The following is a 17,284-nucleotide window of genomic DNA, read 5'->3' as shown; positions in this document are numbered from 1 at the left end:
ATCAATGAACACATAAAAGTGACACCATCTCTTTAGTAAAGGGTTATTTATTGCCACTAGGTGGCAGCACCATCATTCAGATCAGTTGCATAAACATGACCTGTATGCACAGCACTATGAGATATATAATAGTCACATAGAAGCTCTGCACGTGGGGATGATTGACATGTGATTAGATACAACAGTCACACGTTGCTAAATCTCAAGAGTCACATGCTAATATTTTATTCCGCGCCGGGACAGTATATTTCAGGGATGTGTTATGGGTTTGGCACACAATGACAAATAAACTGCAAAATAAATAATATGGTTTGTTAAATACCCATGTTCATTTTTTGGCTTATTTTTAAAAAAATGTCACATTGCCTTATGATTAAATATGACCCTGATTTTTATGTATCCACTGTATATTAAAACATATAAAAAAACATGTATTTTTTTTAAAAAAAAAATGATTTTAACATAAAAAAAATAGAAATGTTCACAAACACACGCACACACATTGTTTTGCTGTTCTCATTTGAATCGGTGCATTTCTTTTATATCTCCTCTATTCTGTGATCCTCGTCAGTGCTATAGGCATCTTCCTCTTCAGCTTCCTCACTCTCACAATCGTATTTATCATCCTCTTCATCATCCAGCAAGTCTTCAAGGGCCAGTGTACCTTCCGTGCTATTGGCAAAAGAGACACAACAGACAGTTGAGAAGCAATATCAATACGGAACAATGTCTAACCCCCATATGTAATAAAAGGTGTTGCAAATGGGGAACCAGAAATTAAAAGAGCGCTTTCATATATCTTAAAATGATAGAAACTAACAAGAGGAGGTTTATTTTAGGGATGCATCGAATCCAGGTTTCGGTTCGGGATTTGGCCAGGATTCGGCCTTTTTAATTCAGATTCGCCCGAATCCTTCTGCCTGGCTGAACCAAATCCTAAATTGCATATGCAAATTAGGGGTGGGGAGGGAAATCACGTGACTTTTTGTCACAAAACAAGGAAGTAAAAAATGTTTCCACCTTCCACCCCAAATTTGCATGTGCAAATTAGGATTTGGTTCAGTATTCATCTTTCAGTGCATCCCTAGTTTATTTTGACTTGTATTGATTCTGGGGAAAATTCTTTTCTATTGGAATATAAGCTCAGTTGCCAACACATTCACACCAAGAGAATAGTAACACTCTATACCTTGACAAATCAAATGGAAGCTGAGTAGAGACATTTTCATTTAAATTTTCGTTTAACTTTAAACTTTGATTTCATTTCCGGTTAGTTTTCTTGCTTTTTCTGTGTTGTAATCGATATTAGTTGATTTCAGATCATTGTTGGTATTACCATGTTTACGTACATAGCTGAATTGTTCAAATGTCTAAAGTAACCAGCCGTTTATATTTACAGTTAAAACGTAATAAAAAAAAAAAAAGAGTAAGACCGTGTAATAAAAGGCACTACGTCTGCCCAGGAGCAGTAACCCATAGCAGCCAATAAGTTGTTTGTTTTTAAACAGGTGACCAGTAAATATTGAAAAGTATCTCCAGATCTGCACTCTGTATTTTGTCTATAATTAGTTATATAGCATTATTATTATCCTTAAGGCACCTGATTTAAAAAATTAGAACCACATACGTCAGTACAAATTAATTAACTTTAATTTACACATATGCAAAAACATATAATAATAAAGTGCATGAATCACAGTATGGTCAGTATTATTAAAGTTCACGATTAGTTCATATTTATTTCATTAGTTGCAGATCAGTTGTTATGAACATGTTAATTCCTTGATTGATTGATTTGTAAGTGTCCCAAAAAAGTTCATACATTTTCCAAGTGATCTGTTAAGAAAATTACTGAGAGAACGTTAACTAGATTTAATCCTTCCTTCTGCCACTGTTGGATTATTCAAATTACCAATTTCTATTACTGCCACTTTTCAGTCATCTTTCCAACTTGAAGTGAAATTGAAACATTTATATCAACATATGGCAAGAATGTAACGCTTTCAACCCCTTGCTGCCAGCTAAATAGAGAAACAGTCAAATCGCAACAATGTGTGGCACTGGATACTGTTGCTGAATGGATTTCCTGTATTTGAGGATGTTCGGAAGCCCACAATAGATCTAGTAATGCAGCGCTTGCAACTATTTTTAGTGGGATAACGCAAGGGCTGGTGCCGGTATACGTTACCGCGTCTTGGATACTGCAGTGAGCTGCTCCCAATGATGAGCACCATAAACCGTCCATTTTGCGGAGCGTTTGCATCACCACTGGTAACGTTCCTCTGGGCGGCAATCACGAGGATTTGTGTCGGCTGCAGGTAGTTTCTCTTATACGCCGGTTTTGGGGAACAATAAGCGGGAAGGAATAGCGGTCTCTTTCAGTAGCTGCACGCCAACCAGTAAATACTACCTGCTGATTGGTTGCTATGGCTTTCTGCTCCTGGGCAAACTTAGTGCCTTTTATTACATAACTCCCCAAGAGTAGTATGTGCTATTCATTGGCCTTTTGTTACCTTTCTCCCTGGGGGATCTTCTTCTCTTCTCTGACACCGACATGTTCATCGACACTGGAGCTTTGTCCGTTCTTTGTAACAAATTCCTCGCACAGCCCCAGCTCATGCAGCACATTCAGATATTGCTTTTCAGCAGACAGAAGTGCATTTCTCTGCATAGAAACATAAGGAGACATTATACTGGGTGGGAAACAAAAATCAGGGAGACTCCCATACAATGTAAAGTCAGAATTACACAGAATGCAAAATAGGGTCATGCCCAGGAGGTTTAAATAGGTGGTTCACCTTTAAGGTACCTTTTCGTATATTATAGAATGGCCAATTTTAAGCAACTTTTCAATTGGTCTTCATTATTTAGTTTTTGTAGTTTTTTTTTAAAATTATTTGCCTTCTTCTTCTGACGCTTTCCAGCGTCACTGACCCCATCTAAAAAACAGATGCTCTGCAAAGCTGCAAAAATATTGTTATTGTTACTTTGTATTACTCATCTTTCTATTCAGCTGTCTCGCATTCATATTCCAGTCTCTTATTCAAATCAATGCATGGTTGCTAGGGTAATTTGGACCCTAGCAACCAGATGGCTGAAATGACAAACCGGAGAGCTTCTGAATAAAAAGCATATATAGCAAAAATAATAGAAAATGAAAACCAATTGCAAATTGTCTCAGAATATCACTCTACATCGTACTAAAAGTTAATTTAAAGGTGAACAGCCCCTTTAATGCTCCCAAAACATTGTTTTTCTATTGACAGTAAAGGTCAAGCTGTTGCCCTCATTTTGGAAGCATTCAGTCGGCATCATTCTGCATTTCCAGTAAAGAGGTTGTTCACCTTCCAAACACTTTTTTCAGTTTTTAATTGTTTTTAGATAGTTCCCCAGAAAAAATACTTTTTTACAATTACTTTCCATTTTTAACTTTTTACCGCTTTTTCTAAGTTTAAAGTTGAATGTTCGTGTCTCTGGTGTTTGAGTTTGGCAGCTCAGTAATTCAGGTGCAGACTCTAAACGGTTACAGTTTTGCAACATTTAGTTGATACATTTCTCAGCAGCATCTGTGGAGTATTAGCAACTATTGTATCAATTCTAACAGCTACCTGTAATGAAACCCAGGGATTCTGCTCAGCAGGGACAAAGATAAGAAATGTATCGTCTTCCGAGTCTCTTTTATAGAAGACCAGTGCCGCCCCCCAATGACATCACATGCGCGTCTATAAAAACTCAACCCGGAAGTCTGAAGCCGCATTTGGAAGTTCACGGGCAGGGAGGGCAGTAAGAAGAGCTCAACCCGCATGTGACCTGGAAAAGAGCGTGCAAGGTCGGAACGAACCCGCGGGTATCAGGTCGGCCCACACACCACTAGTTTACAGGGTCGGCGACTCCCCGAGCTGCTTTAGAAGGTGAAAATATTACTTCAAAATTAGAAAATGGTCAGACGTAGAAAATAGAAAGTAATTGGGAAAAGTCTTTATTTCTGGTGATCTATCGGAAACCAACTGAACTGAAAAAAGTGTTGGAAGGTGAACAACCCCTTTAAGCAAACGTCATCCATCATGAAGCAACCTACTCTTTGGCAAAAGTTAATCCTTTCAGGTTATTTACTGTTCACTGTACTGTATATAAGAACTACTGCACTAGGTGTAGCAAAGTAAGTCCTGCGCAATATGAGAAACAGGGGTGACATCTCTGATAAACACAGAGGAAAGATGCTCCACACAAACTGCCTAAGCCTCTCCCTCTTAGAGCAGAATTGTAAAGGAAAAGCCATAAAACAAAAAGGCCAGAATTAGTGCACCGTATATTAAACTATACGCAGCCACTAAATCACAAGCGAGGGTAGGATGTAAACTAGAAGTGAGATAGTACATGGCATAGGGCTAGCAAATACAATAGATGTGTAAAACATCAATAGTAGGAAGGAACAGCAACCTGCAGATTCAGTTGCAAAAAAACTTTATTCGGATCACAGTCTGCAGATTGTTGCTCCTTCTTCTATTGATGTTTTACTTATATACGTTGATCCTTGATGTGACCTGCTTAGAAGTGGGCAGGTTAACAGGAGAAGCTGTTGAAAAACACGTCTGTATTGCAACTAGAATAGATGCAGGGGATCAAACGCAACAGAACGCGAGGGTCTCATCCAAAATTGAAATAAGGGCAATGCAAACAGCATTCATAAAAAAGGGAAAATGAGGTCAAGGGAAAAGTGTTCTAAATAAACAAAAGTACAAAGTTGGTATTATGTAAGAGAATAGAAAGTTCGGAGGATTGAAATAAATATTAGCAGACATGGAGGGAGAACTTCAGAACTATGTGGGGGATTCTCCTATTTAGAACTGACAAACCTGAGCTACTCGCTCAATCAACAATGGCTTGTTCAGGACTCGCTGTTCCATTGCTTCCAGCTCCTTCATGTAGTCCTTTGTCCTCTGTTTTTCTCTTTTTCTGTTGAACAGAATGACAAAAGGAACATCATTATACGTTTATTTATTAAAGGCATTGTTTAAAGCCCCACCACATTCAACATGAAAGGGGTTAAGCGGTCACTTCAGACTGGAAGCTGTTCTGCTACACAGGACTAAGGGAAAGACCATTTCTAACTTCTACGCGGTGGATCAGTACAACTCGTTACCTTAATTCTTTGACTTTACTATGGGACACTGGGGATACATTTTGGTGTGAGTCGTTAGCTTTTGCCCTGGCAATTATACGTTTCTTCAATAGTTTTACTCTCTGCTTCTGTTTGGCTTTTCTCTTTTTCCAATCTTCTTCGAGTTTTTCTCTTTCTTCAATAGCCTTCCTGATTGGGGGGGACACAAGCCGACTCAAAATTGCTTGAGGTTTAAAAAAACGGGAACCGGGATAATAGGAAAAGGCAAACTAAGGGGAATAGGAATCCTACTGGGAATCTCTTCAATGAAACTACATCTACTGGATGGTTAAAAGGGGAAAGAGGCAACTTGTATCAGTAAGTGTCGTTAATATACATTCTTGTACATTCTAGAAGCAGAGCTCATGACATAAGAATGAATTTAATAATAATATGATAATTAAAGCACATTGCCGCCTAACTCCTTAAAGGGGACCAGTCACCCAAAAAAATTATTTAAAATCCTATTTTATCACATTAGTCAAGCAAAATGAACTTTAATTACACTATATAAATTATTTGAATCTTGTTTCCTTCAGTCTGGGAATTCAAAATTATAGCAAGGAGGCAGGAGCCATTTTGTGGACACTGTTATTAAGACAAGCCTTGTATCATCTCAGAATCTTGTTTGTGCACCAGAATGGGGGACCCAATGTCCATCCCCATGCCCTGGCTACACAATTAAACTGTGAAGGGAACAAGGGAATGTGGGGAGATCAGTGACATCTAGGAAGTGCTGAATGGAAAGTGAAAGTAATTGTCTGCCCCGCCTCTATGCCCAAGGCATAGAAGAGGGGCAGACAATATTTGATTGACAGCTAAGATTTTTAAATGAGCTTACAACAGCTATTAATGCTTTAATAAAAAATAGAAATTGGATTTCATGTTTAATTTGAAAAGGACTTTTTTTTATACAGATTTTTGTGTCTGGGTGACAGGTCCACTTTAAATCAGCTCCAGATCATTTAGTAGTTGGAACATGCTTGCTGTATGAGGCATGCCACATATAGAGACCCACTATTTACCTTTTACTGGTTGCATGCACCAGCATAATATGACTTTAGTTTCTACAGAATCTGCACAGGTACAGGAATCTGGTCATAAAATATAAATTCTGTTGCCCCTTGACGCAGCCCACAGTGAATGTACCTCTGGCAGCTACATCCTGGTAAGTACCAGAACTACCAATCATACCTACAGCTCATTTCATGGTCAGTATTCTTTACATTTACTGAACTGTTTCATAAATAGTAGTTCAATTGGTCCCACTGGTTATGTAACCAATGTATATATATCTAAGTATGTATTATTTCTTTTATACAGTTTTTTTCCTGTTTCCATAAGTTCACTTAGTGACAAACTCCTTCTAGACTACAGTTGATGCACTGGCTTTGGCATGTCCCACCACTCCTGGTGATTTCAGAAACCCTCTGCTCCTTCTTCTTCAGAGTTTATTTAACGCGTTTTAAAAGAATGAGGAGTGTCGCGACCCATGACTTGCACATCATTCCTTGTTGTTTAGGAACAAGAAGCAGAAGGGGAACCTTGTGATCATTTGTATCCCCATAGCAGCCCTTGTTAGAGCTCCCAGTGCTGCCTCCCAAATGCGATGCATTCCTGATCAACGATAACAATAGCTGCTGATCTCCCTGAGCTGAACATATAAGCTGGGTAGCATGACTGCAGGATAATATCGTTGAATGACTTAAATGTACCTAAATGCCAATAATATGTAAAAAATAGCATCTCCTGCAAAATGCCCAACTGTAATTGGCTCCTGACCTGTGCACTGTGACTAACTGATGAGCCATTTCTCTCTACTAAAAACACAAGTGAAATGAAACTGTATCTATAAACTAACCATGGTTGTTACCTTAAAGGAACAGTTAAGTGTGAAAATAAAAACTGTGTAAATCGATAGGCTGTGCAAAATAAAAACAAATTCTAATATAGTTAGTTAGCCAAAAATATAATGTATAAAGGCTGGAGTGACTGGATGTCTAACATAATAGCCAGAACACTACTTCCTGCTTTTCAGCTCTCTAACTCTGAGTTAGTCAGGGACTTGAAGGGGGGGCCACATGGGACATAACTGTTCAGTGAGTTTACAATTGATCCTCAGCATTCAGCTCAGATTCAAAAGCAACAGATATGACCCATGTGACCCCCCTCAAGTCTCTGATTGGTTACTGCCTGGTAACCCAAGAGAGCTGCAAAGCAGGAAGTAGTGTTCTGGCTATTATATTAGACATCCAGTCACTCCAGCCTTTATACATTACATTTTTGCCTAACTGACTATATTAGAAACATTTTTTATTTTGCACGGCCTATCTATTTACCCAGTTTTTATTTTTACACTGAACGATTCCTTTAAAGAGACCTGATTGTGTCATATCTTTATTATATACAGAACTGGCATTTTATGTATATGTTGTATGATGTGATTTACATCTTAAATAGTATCAGGACACAACAGACACGCTATTAAGCACAGAATGGTTAAATCCCCTCCCCTTTGACCAGGGGCAGTTGAGAAATCAAACCTTTCTGTCTCCACGTTGCTTTTCCCACCTTCCATTGTCTTGATTCTTGGATGGACTGCCTCAGGAATCCATGCCCAACTCCCTTAGATTAATGTAAGGGTCACTGACCAATCAGAATATGACACATGTACCTATGGTCAGTCTTTAAGTTAATACAATAGGCTAAGTTAGTCAGAGAGTTCCTGCAGTGAGGACACAGATTCCAGACCAAATGGAAGGATGACTATCAGGGAGGCAGTGGATTTAGATCCAACACAGCCATATTTGTAATTGTCTTTGTCAATATTGGTTATACATTCTATGTAGTGTAACTTGTTTTATATGTATTATTTCTGTAGATATGTGTCAATAGCTTTGGTAAATAAATATATATATTTTGATTGAACTCTCTCTTTCATAAAGCTTATAACCAGAAATACTCATGTAGATGTGTATATGAGAATAATATTCATAGTTACATAAATATATCCTTGGTCAACAATGGTTACCTGATTGCGTACTCCCTCCTCTTTGATGACTCGGTTGATCTTGGGGTTTGAGACAGAGTCTCTAATCGCAGGTTCATTGTCCCAGCAGAATGTATTTGGGCTGAGGCCCTAGGAGATTTATATGGCCAACGTGTTTCTTTTAAGTTTTCTTCGTCTGCTTGAATGTCCATTTCAATCTTCTCCTTATGAGAGGTTATATTAGAGGTGCGTAGCTGGAAAGGCTCACAAAGTGTAACGTGTTTGGCAGATTTGCTCTCCAACAAACGTTTTTGCTGATTTTCATGTATGGTTTGAAAATGAGGTATGGTATCACTGATTTTTGGCTTGTGTTCTTGTTTTCCTTTGAGCTTGTAGCATCTTCCTTTCTTAGTGCCTGAGTGAGCCCCAGAAGCAAGAGTACTAGTAGGATATGAGGAACTCTGTAGGAGTTCCTGTGCTCTCATATGTGTCCGGATTCCTCGATACAACTCTTCTTCTTTCAGTCGTTCAACGATAGACGTTCCGTAAATAGACTTCGGGACCGGCTTTGCTTTAAAATGGCTTGTGCTGGTTTCTGATGTGGAAAATTGCATGAGGTCCAGTCGAAGTGTTTTCTTGCGCTCCTCTCGCTCAATGAACTGGAAAGGTTTCTGTGTCGCCAGGAGGATCTCCTTGCTCTTCTCCTTTACAAACCTGCGCCGTTCCTCGTTCCTCTCCACTATTTCTTGATAAAGAGGGAGATACACAGAAGAAGGGACAGGGTTTGCGCGAAACTTTTTTTGGCACTCTGCCTCCTCTTCCAGCTTTTCCTTCAGCAAGTTGTTTTCCAATTCAATCTCTGACTTTGATTTGATATTCATCTCTCTTTTCTTTGATTCACGAACAGTCATCTGAAAAGGCTCAGGAATGGTAATTTTGTGGGACCACTCTTTGGACTTTTTGCTGGTTTTGTTTTTTGCTATTTCCTGGGAAAAGTATTCCGAATCTCTGACATAATCCTCCACTGTAAATTCATTCCACATGTGAAGAATTTTATTTCTAGCAGATACCGAGTGTTCTGAATCACCGTAGTCTTCATCGGTTGATTCATGGGAGCTTTCTGCCAAGCTGGGAGACACGCTTCGACTTTGCTTTAAATGATCATGTTGCGCTGGAAGCAGAGATTTAGGTTCCCATGCCGACCTAAAATATAAGGAATGTACCTTGAGCAGTGCCAAAAATAAGACATTTCACATTCTACATATGGAGGTCCAAGGGTTGAATCCGACCCTCCAAACTGTATTACTGCCCTCCAGGGCCACCATCAGGGGGGCACAGCGGGGACAGTTGTCCCGGGCCAGGGGGTCCCTGACCACCAATGTTTTTGTTTTACTTGTAAGGGGGGCCCCTGACCACCAATGTTTTTGTTTTTTAATTTTCTATGAGGTCTGACCACTAATGTTTTTTAAAAACGTTTATGGGGGGCCCTGGCACCAATGTTTTTTTTTTTAACTTATAGGGGGGCCCTGACCAGGCCTGCTGGGCGCCCTAGGCAACCTGGCCAGTAAGCCCTGCCCCTGAACAACCAGGCTCGACCGACAAGCCACACCCCCACCATGTGCGAGCGATGGAGAAAAATAAGACAAGGGGGAAGGGTGAGTGATGGACAGGCAGAATGGAGGGAGAGACAAGAGAGGGGAGGGTGTCAAGAGGGAAAAAGAAAGACATGGGGTAGGTAGAAAACAGTTTTAGAGGTAGCTGCCCAGCGACCCCATATTATTGGGCCTAGGCAGCTGCCTCTTCTGCCTACTCCTAGTTCTGGCCCTGACCACCAATGATTTTTTTTCTAACTTGTAGGGGGGCCCTGACCACCAATGTTCTTTTAAAAAAATTTATAGGGGGGACCCTGGCCGTCAATGTTTTTTTAAAAACGTTTGTGGAGGCTTATAGGAGGGCCCTGACCACAGTTGATGAATGTAAAGACTTTTTACTGGGGTGTGGGTGGGATCTGGGCTTCGGGGCCGTGCTGGGGTGGATGGGGATCAGGGGGCCCAGAAGATTTTGCTGTGATTTCTAATGGCGGCCCTGCTTCCCTCAAAGGAGTACAAACATGGAATTTAAAGATTCGGCAGCTACATGAAAGAAATTACAACTACAACTGTTTCCCAATATCAACTGACTATATCAGCACAAGAAATCAGCTTTGCCTACTAAACCAGCAATGTACAGGTATGGGACCTGTTATCCAGAATGCTCGGGACATGGAGTTTTCTGGAAAAGGGATATTTCCGTCATTTGGATCTCTGTACCTTATGTCTACTAAAAAATCATGTAAACATGAAATAAACCCCATAGGCTGTTTTTTTGCTGCTAATACAGATTAACAATGCAGGTATGGGACCGATTATCCAAAATGCTCGGGACCTGGGGTTTTCTGGATAACGGATCTTTCCGTAATTTGGATCTTTGTACTTTAAGTCTACTAGAAATTCATGTAAAAATTAAATAAACCCATTAGACTGGTTTTGCTTCCAATAAGGATTAATTATATCTTAGTTTGGATCAAGTACAAGGTACTGTTTTATTATTACAGAGAAAAAGGAAATCACTTTTTAAAATGTGGATTATTTGGATAAAATTGAGCCTATGAGAGACAGCCTTTCCCGGAATTCTGAGCTTTCTGAATAACAGGTTTCCGGATAACGGCTCCCATACCTGTATGTGTTTCTTCATGTAGTGGACCAACATACCAAATAATATTAATAACATGATAAAGTCACACAAATAAGACAATGAAGCCTGTTGTCCCATAAAATAAAATGGATGGCCTCCTGTGACTCATGGACCTATATTAAGTTTAGTGCAAACATAGTTATTTTTGCTCATCCTCTTGACTGTGCTGGACTCGTTCTGAATCACTTCTATAGCTGCAGCTACTTCAAACACCCCAGGTGACACATATAAAAAAAAAAAAACTACAGGCAACCAAAAAAACCTGCTCACCGGTAGACCTCCTCGTCAACTCTTTTTTCATTCTCAGGGTTATGAACCCCATTCAGATGTAATTTTCGATCATACATTTTCTCCAGTTGTTCCATATTATGCAGATGAGCATTTTTCAGCTTCTCTACTTGTACATAATAGTCTTTCTCCGAATGATGAATGTCGGAAATGTCGAAAACCCAGTCTTGACATCTCCGGGTCTTGCAGAACCTGGATTCTAAATCAGCAGGAACCTCCTAATAAAGGACAAGGAAATGTTTAGGGTTCATGTAAACCCCTGTGTCAATTCCATTTATGTCTAAGGACTTAGAAATATACTTATTATTGCATTGATCCTTTCATTACTGATGTGAGAAATATAGCTTGGACAGTGTTCATCCTTAAAGGGGTGGTTCATCTTTAAAGGGGACCCGTCACCCAAAAAAAATTTCCAAATCCTATTTTATCACATTAGTCAAGCAAAATGAACTTAAATTACACTATATAAATTATTTTAATCTTATTTCCTTCAGTCTGGGGATTCATAATTATAACAAGCAGGAAGCAGCCATTTTGTGGACAGTGTTATTAAGGCAAGTCTTGTATCATCTTATAATCTTGTTTGTGCACCAGAATGGGGGACCTGATGTCCATTTCCTTGCACTGGCTACACAATTAAATGGTAAAGAGAACGGGGGAATGTGGGGAGAGCAGTGATTTCTAGGAAGTGCTGAATGGAAACTGAATGGAAACTGAAAGTAATTGTCTGCCCCGCCTCTATGCCACTGGCATAGAGGAGGGGCAGACAATATTTGATTGACAGCTGAGATTTTTAAATGAGCTTACAACAGCTATGAATGCTTTAATAAAAAATAGAAATTGGATTTCATGCTTAATTTGAAAAGGACTTTTATTATACAGATTTTTGTGTCTGGATGACAGGTCCACTTTAAGTTACCTTTAGTATATATTTCCTCGTGAGGCAACTTCAGAAAATGAAGCGCTCCAAGTGCAATCCAACCGGCGATTTCAATTCTAGCTGGCGGGAAGGCTTTTCGGGGGAAATTAGTCGACCAGAAGAAGAGGCGCTTTGTCACCGGGCGACTAAATCTCCCCGAATCTTAGCGTGTGCCCTTACCCTTATAGTTTATATAAACAAGCTCTTGGGCAGCCAAGCACAGGATACACAATGGATCACAGATAATTTCTAAAGAATCCCATTGTATACTACAGAGCTTATTTGTTATATGTTGAGTATCCTGTGCCTTTTCTTCTTTTTGAATGGCTGCCCCCATGGCTACACAGCAGCTTGTTTATATAACTATAGTAGAGTTTCTGAAGCAAACACATCAATTGTACAAGTGCAGTGCAATCAGTACATTATATTTTCTTTACTTTAATGCACTTTAATTTTTTTGGTGTTACTGTTCCTTTAAGAGCCGATTGGATGAGGGTGGCAGCAGTTTCAAAACGCTTCTGCCCATGCTAACTATCTGTTTTAGAGTATCAAATCACTGATGTCTCTTTCAGGAATTAAATGCCATGTTCCCCTCCCGGGAGAGTTTAAGGCTTCCTATAGACAAAGAAAGTACAGCAAACGCCATCTGGCTATAGCAACATAAACCATAATAAGCTTATGCAGCCAACAGATGTAGTCTGTAATCTCTCTTGGGCAGAGTCTGATGCTTCTCTTGTTTCAGTCTCCCAACATTTTGGTTTATTTGTAATTTCAGTCTACAAAATTGGTTAAATTAAAGGTGGTTTACAAATTTAAAAAAAGAAAAAGAATTAACATATATTGCAAAAAAAAAAAAAAAAACTCGAAGGGAGAGTAACATGAAAAATTAAAAGCATTTTAAAGTAATAATAATATAATGTACTGTTGCTATGCATTTGTAAAAGATATGTGTTTGCTTTACAAATACATCTATAGTTTTGTCAATAGGCCACAGGCCTATTCAAGCTTAAAAAGGAGAAAAGGCACAGGTTACTTAGCAGATAACAGATGAACTAATACTAATACTAGGGATGCACCAAATCAACTATTTCAGATTTGGCCGGATACCAAACCGAATCCTAATTTGCATATGTAAATTAGGGGTGGAAAGGGGAAAACATTTTTACTTCCTTGTTTTGTGACAAAAAGTCACGCGATTTCCCTCCATGCCCCTAATTTGCATATGCCAATTAAGTTCAGCCAGGCAAAAGGATTCAGCCTAATTCTGAATTCGGTGCATCCCTAAATAATACAGTGGGATTCTACAGAGTTCATCTATTATCTGCTATGTAACCTTTGCTTTGAATGGCTGCCCCCATGGCTACACATAGAAAACTATAGAAGTGTTTTCTAAAGAAAACACACCAACAGTAGCAGTGCAGGGAAACAGTACAATATATTTTAATTACTTTAAAACACTTTTTCGGTGTTACTGGTCCTTTAAATGCCAGGAGAAAGAAAAATAAATATATTCCTCAATTTCACAAAACACCTAATTTGAACAACCCCTCTAAAGGGGAGTCCAAAAAATGGATTTTTGTCATAAGGAACAAAAATGTCATTCTTGGCAAATATCCCAATATCCCATTAATGTTTCAGTGGTTTAAATGTAACTGTAATTGCAGTTGAAATCAGGTGTTTGTCAATGCTTTTCTGTTCTCTCCTAAAACAATGTAACAGGAGTCAGGTCTCCTCCAGGTCTGTTATGCAGCAGGCTGGAGACATTGTTTCAGGAGTCAGAGCGTAGAAACGAAAAACCAACAGACTGGTAGTTTTTAATAGCAATAACATTTACAAATTATTTTAAAACTGCTGAAAATCTTGAATGAATATCCACTTTGCAAAGAAAACATTTTTTTAATCTTTACCCGGGTTGTGTTAAAGGGGTGGTTCACCTTTAAGTTAACTTTTCGTATATTATAGAATCTCTAATTCTAAGCAACTTTTCAATTGGTCTTCATTATTTATTTTTTATAGTTGCTTAATTATTGGCCTTCTTTTTCTGACTCTTTCCAGCTTTCAAATGGGGGTCACTGACCCCATCTAAAAAAACAAATGCTCTGTAAGGCTACAAATGTGTTCTTATTGTTACTTTTTATTACTTGTCTTTCTATTCAGGCCTCGCCTATAATATTCCAGTCTCTTATTCAAATCAGTGCATGGTTGCTAGGAAAGTTTGGACCCTAGCAACCGGACTGCTGAGACTGCAAACTGGAAAGCTGCTGAATAAAAAGCTAAATAACACAAAAACAAGAATCAATTGCAAAGTGCCTAAGAATATATTCTCTCCCTCTCCAGAGATAATGGCTTATGAGATCTCTTTTCCAACCCTGCAGATTTTATTATTTAGCTGACACCAGTAAAGGTTTGCCAGTGCTCTGCCTAATTCAGTATAATGCTTCCCAGCTAATGCTCTATAGTTGCTAAAAATACCCACCAATCTAATCCTCTTATGAATGGGGTCTGCTAAATTTTAGCTTACAGTTTTGCACTGCATGTAACGGTGCCAAATTGCACTCTGCATAATTAGCACTGGAATCACATGATCCCATCAGTTAATTAACCAGTCCCCGATAGGTTTAGAAAATAAAAAGCAGATGACGGGCTGGAGATAAACGCCATTGCCTGCTGTTCTTTCATGCCGGGGAAAACTACAGGGATGTCCAACCTGTGGCACTCCAGCTATTGTTATTTAGCGTTTTATTCAGCAGCTCTCCCGTTTGCAAATTTCAGCACTCGTTGCTAGGATCCAAATTACCCTGGCAACAATGCATTTAAATAAGACACTGGAATATGATTAAGAAAGGCCTGAATAGATAGACGAGTCATTTGAAAGCTGGAAAGAGTCAAAGGAAGAAGGCAAATAATTCCAAAACTGTAAAAAAGAAAAAACGAGGCCAATTGAAAAGTTGCTTATAATTAGCCTTTCTATAACGTACAAAAAAATCAACTTAAAGGTGAACCACCCCCTTTCTTCAGCCTGGTTTGATCTGCTGTAACTTATACAACAGGGATTTACTGGGAGCCATATAGCTTAGGCAGCAAACAGTATGGGCCCTTTGTTTTATCTTTGGGTCCCAAGATGTTGCTGGACTACAACTCTTATCATTCTTCAACATATACAGGTAACTAAGGTTCAAGCATGTTGTGAGTTGTGGGCAAGCAACACCTGGGGACCAGAAGGTAAAAAAACAGGGCTCTAATGTTTGCTGCCAAAATTATAGGGCTCCCAACGATGGCTATGGCTTTTAAAAGAAGGAACCAGGCTGAAGAAAGGTTAAAGAGGATGAAAGCTCAAAAATAACATTTTTCCTAATGAAATATGAAATTCTAAGGAAGTTTCCAGTATAAATCAAATACAATTTTTCAGTGGTTTCAAAGGAGTTGTTCACTCTACAGTTAACCTTTAGCATGGTAGAGAGTGATATTCTACGACTGGTATTGCAAAGCTCTCCAGTTTGCAGTAGTGCCAATCTGGTTGCTAGGGTCCAAATTACCCTAGCAACCATGCATTGATTTGACTAAGAGACTAGAATATGATAGGGCCTGAATAGATGAATAGAAAGACGAGTAATAAAAAGTAGTAATAGCCAGGCTGGGCACTGGAAAAAAACTGGTGGGCCCAGATAGTTGATAGCACCCTGGTTTTCTTCCTCGCAGCAAAAAAAAAAAAAAAGCATTATGCGCGCCGCATAATGGTGAGAATGCGCTGACGTGCATGCTAGAGTGCACACATGCACATCGGGTGGGTTGCTGGACAGGAGCCACTGAGGCAGCATCCCCCAATGTCCGGAGGGGGGCCCTGAGGCTATATTTGTAGCCGTACAGAGCATTTGTTTTATGATGGGGTCACTGACCCCCATTTGAAAAATGGAAAGAGTGAGAAGAAGAAAGCAAATAATTAAAAAAAATAATAATGAGGAAGACCAACTGAAAAGTTACTTAGAACTCTCCATTCTGTAACATACTAAGAGTTAACTTAAAGATGAACCACCCCGTTAAAGGTATTTGTAAATGTAATTGCTAATTGAAATGTCTGCTGGAGCAATGTAGCTGCAGTCAGTCCCTAGTCACAGATAATCAGCTGCTACATTGTTTCAGGAGTCAGAACCAGCAGTTAGACAGACGCCGCTCTCAAAACCATTTACAAATAACCTGCAAAAACCATGGGAATTTGTAATATATATATATATATATATATATTTTCAAAAATACCTCAGATGTTAATCAGAATTACAAAAAAAAAAAAAAAAGTTACTGAGAATGACATTTCAGTAGAAAATGTGCTGAGGGCCGTTTCATGTTGCAGCTGTTAGGGGAATAAATAAGCCATACTACCATTGATGTCCTTGCAGGTCCCCGCGGTGACACAGAGGCAGATGGGTGCGGCCTATCCCCGAGCTCCCGTTCGTACAGGGTAAGCGGTGCTTTGGTGTAGGGGTTCACAGGGGTCCTCACACAGGCGGCAGCCAGCACTGATTCCCTGTGAGCCTGCGCCATATTGGTACGGCTCGTCCAACTTTGCCCGCTGCCAGGCAACCACCAACGCTACGGGGTGCGCTAGCGACCAATCGCCAAAGCGCTAATAAAACCTGAAGCCTGGCAACAGAGAAATGATGCAATAACCTAGAGGGCGCTGGATTGAGATAAATCCCTAGTGCGGGCTTTCAGAATGTTGCTTTCTGTCTTAATCTACGGTAGAATTAGTCTTCTGATGCTGGAAACGCCAATGTTTAGGGGACTCCCAAATTCTAGGCAGATATAACCAGGGCATAATGTCACAGGAAACACGGCCTGCCCTTCAGCACCTACAGCTTTAATTACGTCTATAGCGGCACCGCCTACCCATAGGCTGCTCCTGCTACAGTGCCCACCCCTGCGCGCTGATTGGCCATAGACGGAGACAATGCCCCTTAAAGGTTCACCTTTACACTAACTTTCAATATGTTATAGAACAGCTAATTCCAAGCAACCTTTCAATTGGTTTTTGTTTTTCAATTATTTACCTTCTTCCAGGTTTCAAATGGGAGTCACTGTCCCCCTTTTAAAAAACAATTACTCTGTAAGGTTACTCATCTTCCAGTCTCCTATTGAAATCACTACATGGTTGCTTGGGGAATGTGGTACCTAGCAACCAGATTGCTGAAATTGCAAA

The 17,284-nt window shown here is 39.6% G+C and overlaps 1 protein-coding gene across 2 annotated transcripts; it reads right to left on the bottom strand.

Moving 5' to 3' along the window:
* Positions 1-31: 31 nt before the first annotated feature.
* On the bottom strand, positions 32-16,961 carry fam161a.L (FAM161A, centrosomal protein L homeolog). 2 transcript variants are annotated; one of them, XM_041562237.1, is made up of 7 exons: positions 16,468-16,961; positions 11,154-11,389; positions 8,193-9,353; positions 5,144-5,311; positions 4,857-4,956; positions 2,514-2,665; positions 32-672 (listed from the first exon to the last, which is right to left on the bottom strand). In XM_041562237.1, exons 1-7 carry the CDS (start codon positions 16,627-16,629, stop codon positions 540-542), a joined length of 2,112 nt encoding a protein of 703 aa, XP_041418171.1. In that variant the 5' UTR covers positions 16,630-16,961; the 3' UTR covers positions 32-539.
* Between the last annotated feature and the right edge of the window lie 323 nt (positions 16,962-17,284).

This window comes from Xenopus laevis, chromosome 5L (genome assembly GCF_017654675.1).
Source record: "Xenopus laevis strain J_2021 chromosome 5L, Xenopus_laevis_v10.1, whole genome shotgun sequence".
Lineage (NCBI taxonomy): Eukaryota > Metazoa > Chordata > Amphibia > Anura > Pipidae > Xenopus > Xenopus laevis.
The sequence above is the reverse complement of the archived record's forward strand: the minus strand, read 5'-3'. Positions and strand labels throughout refer to the sequence as shown.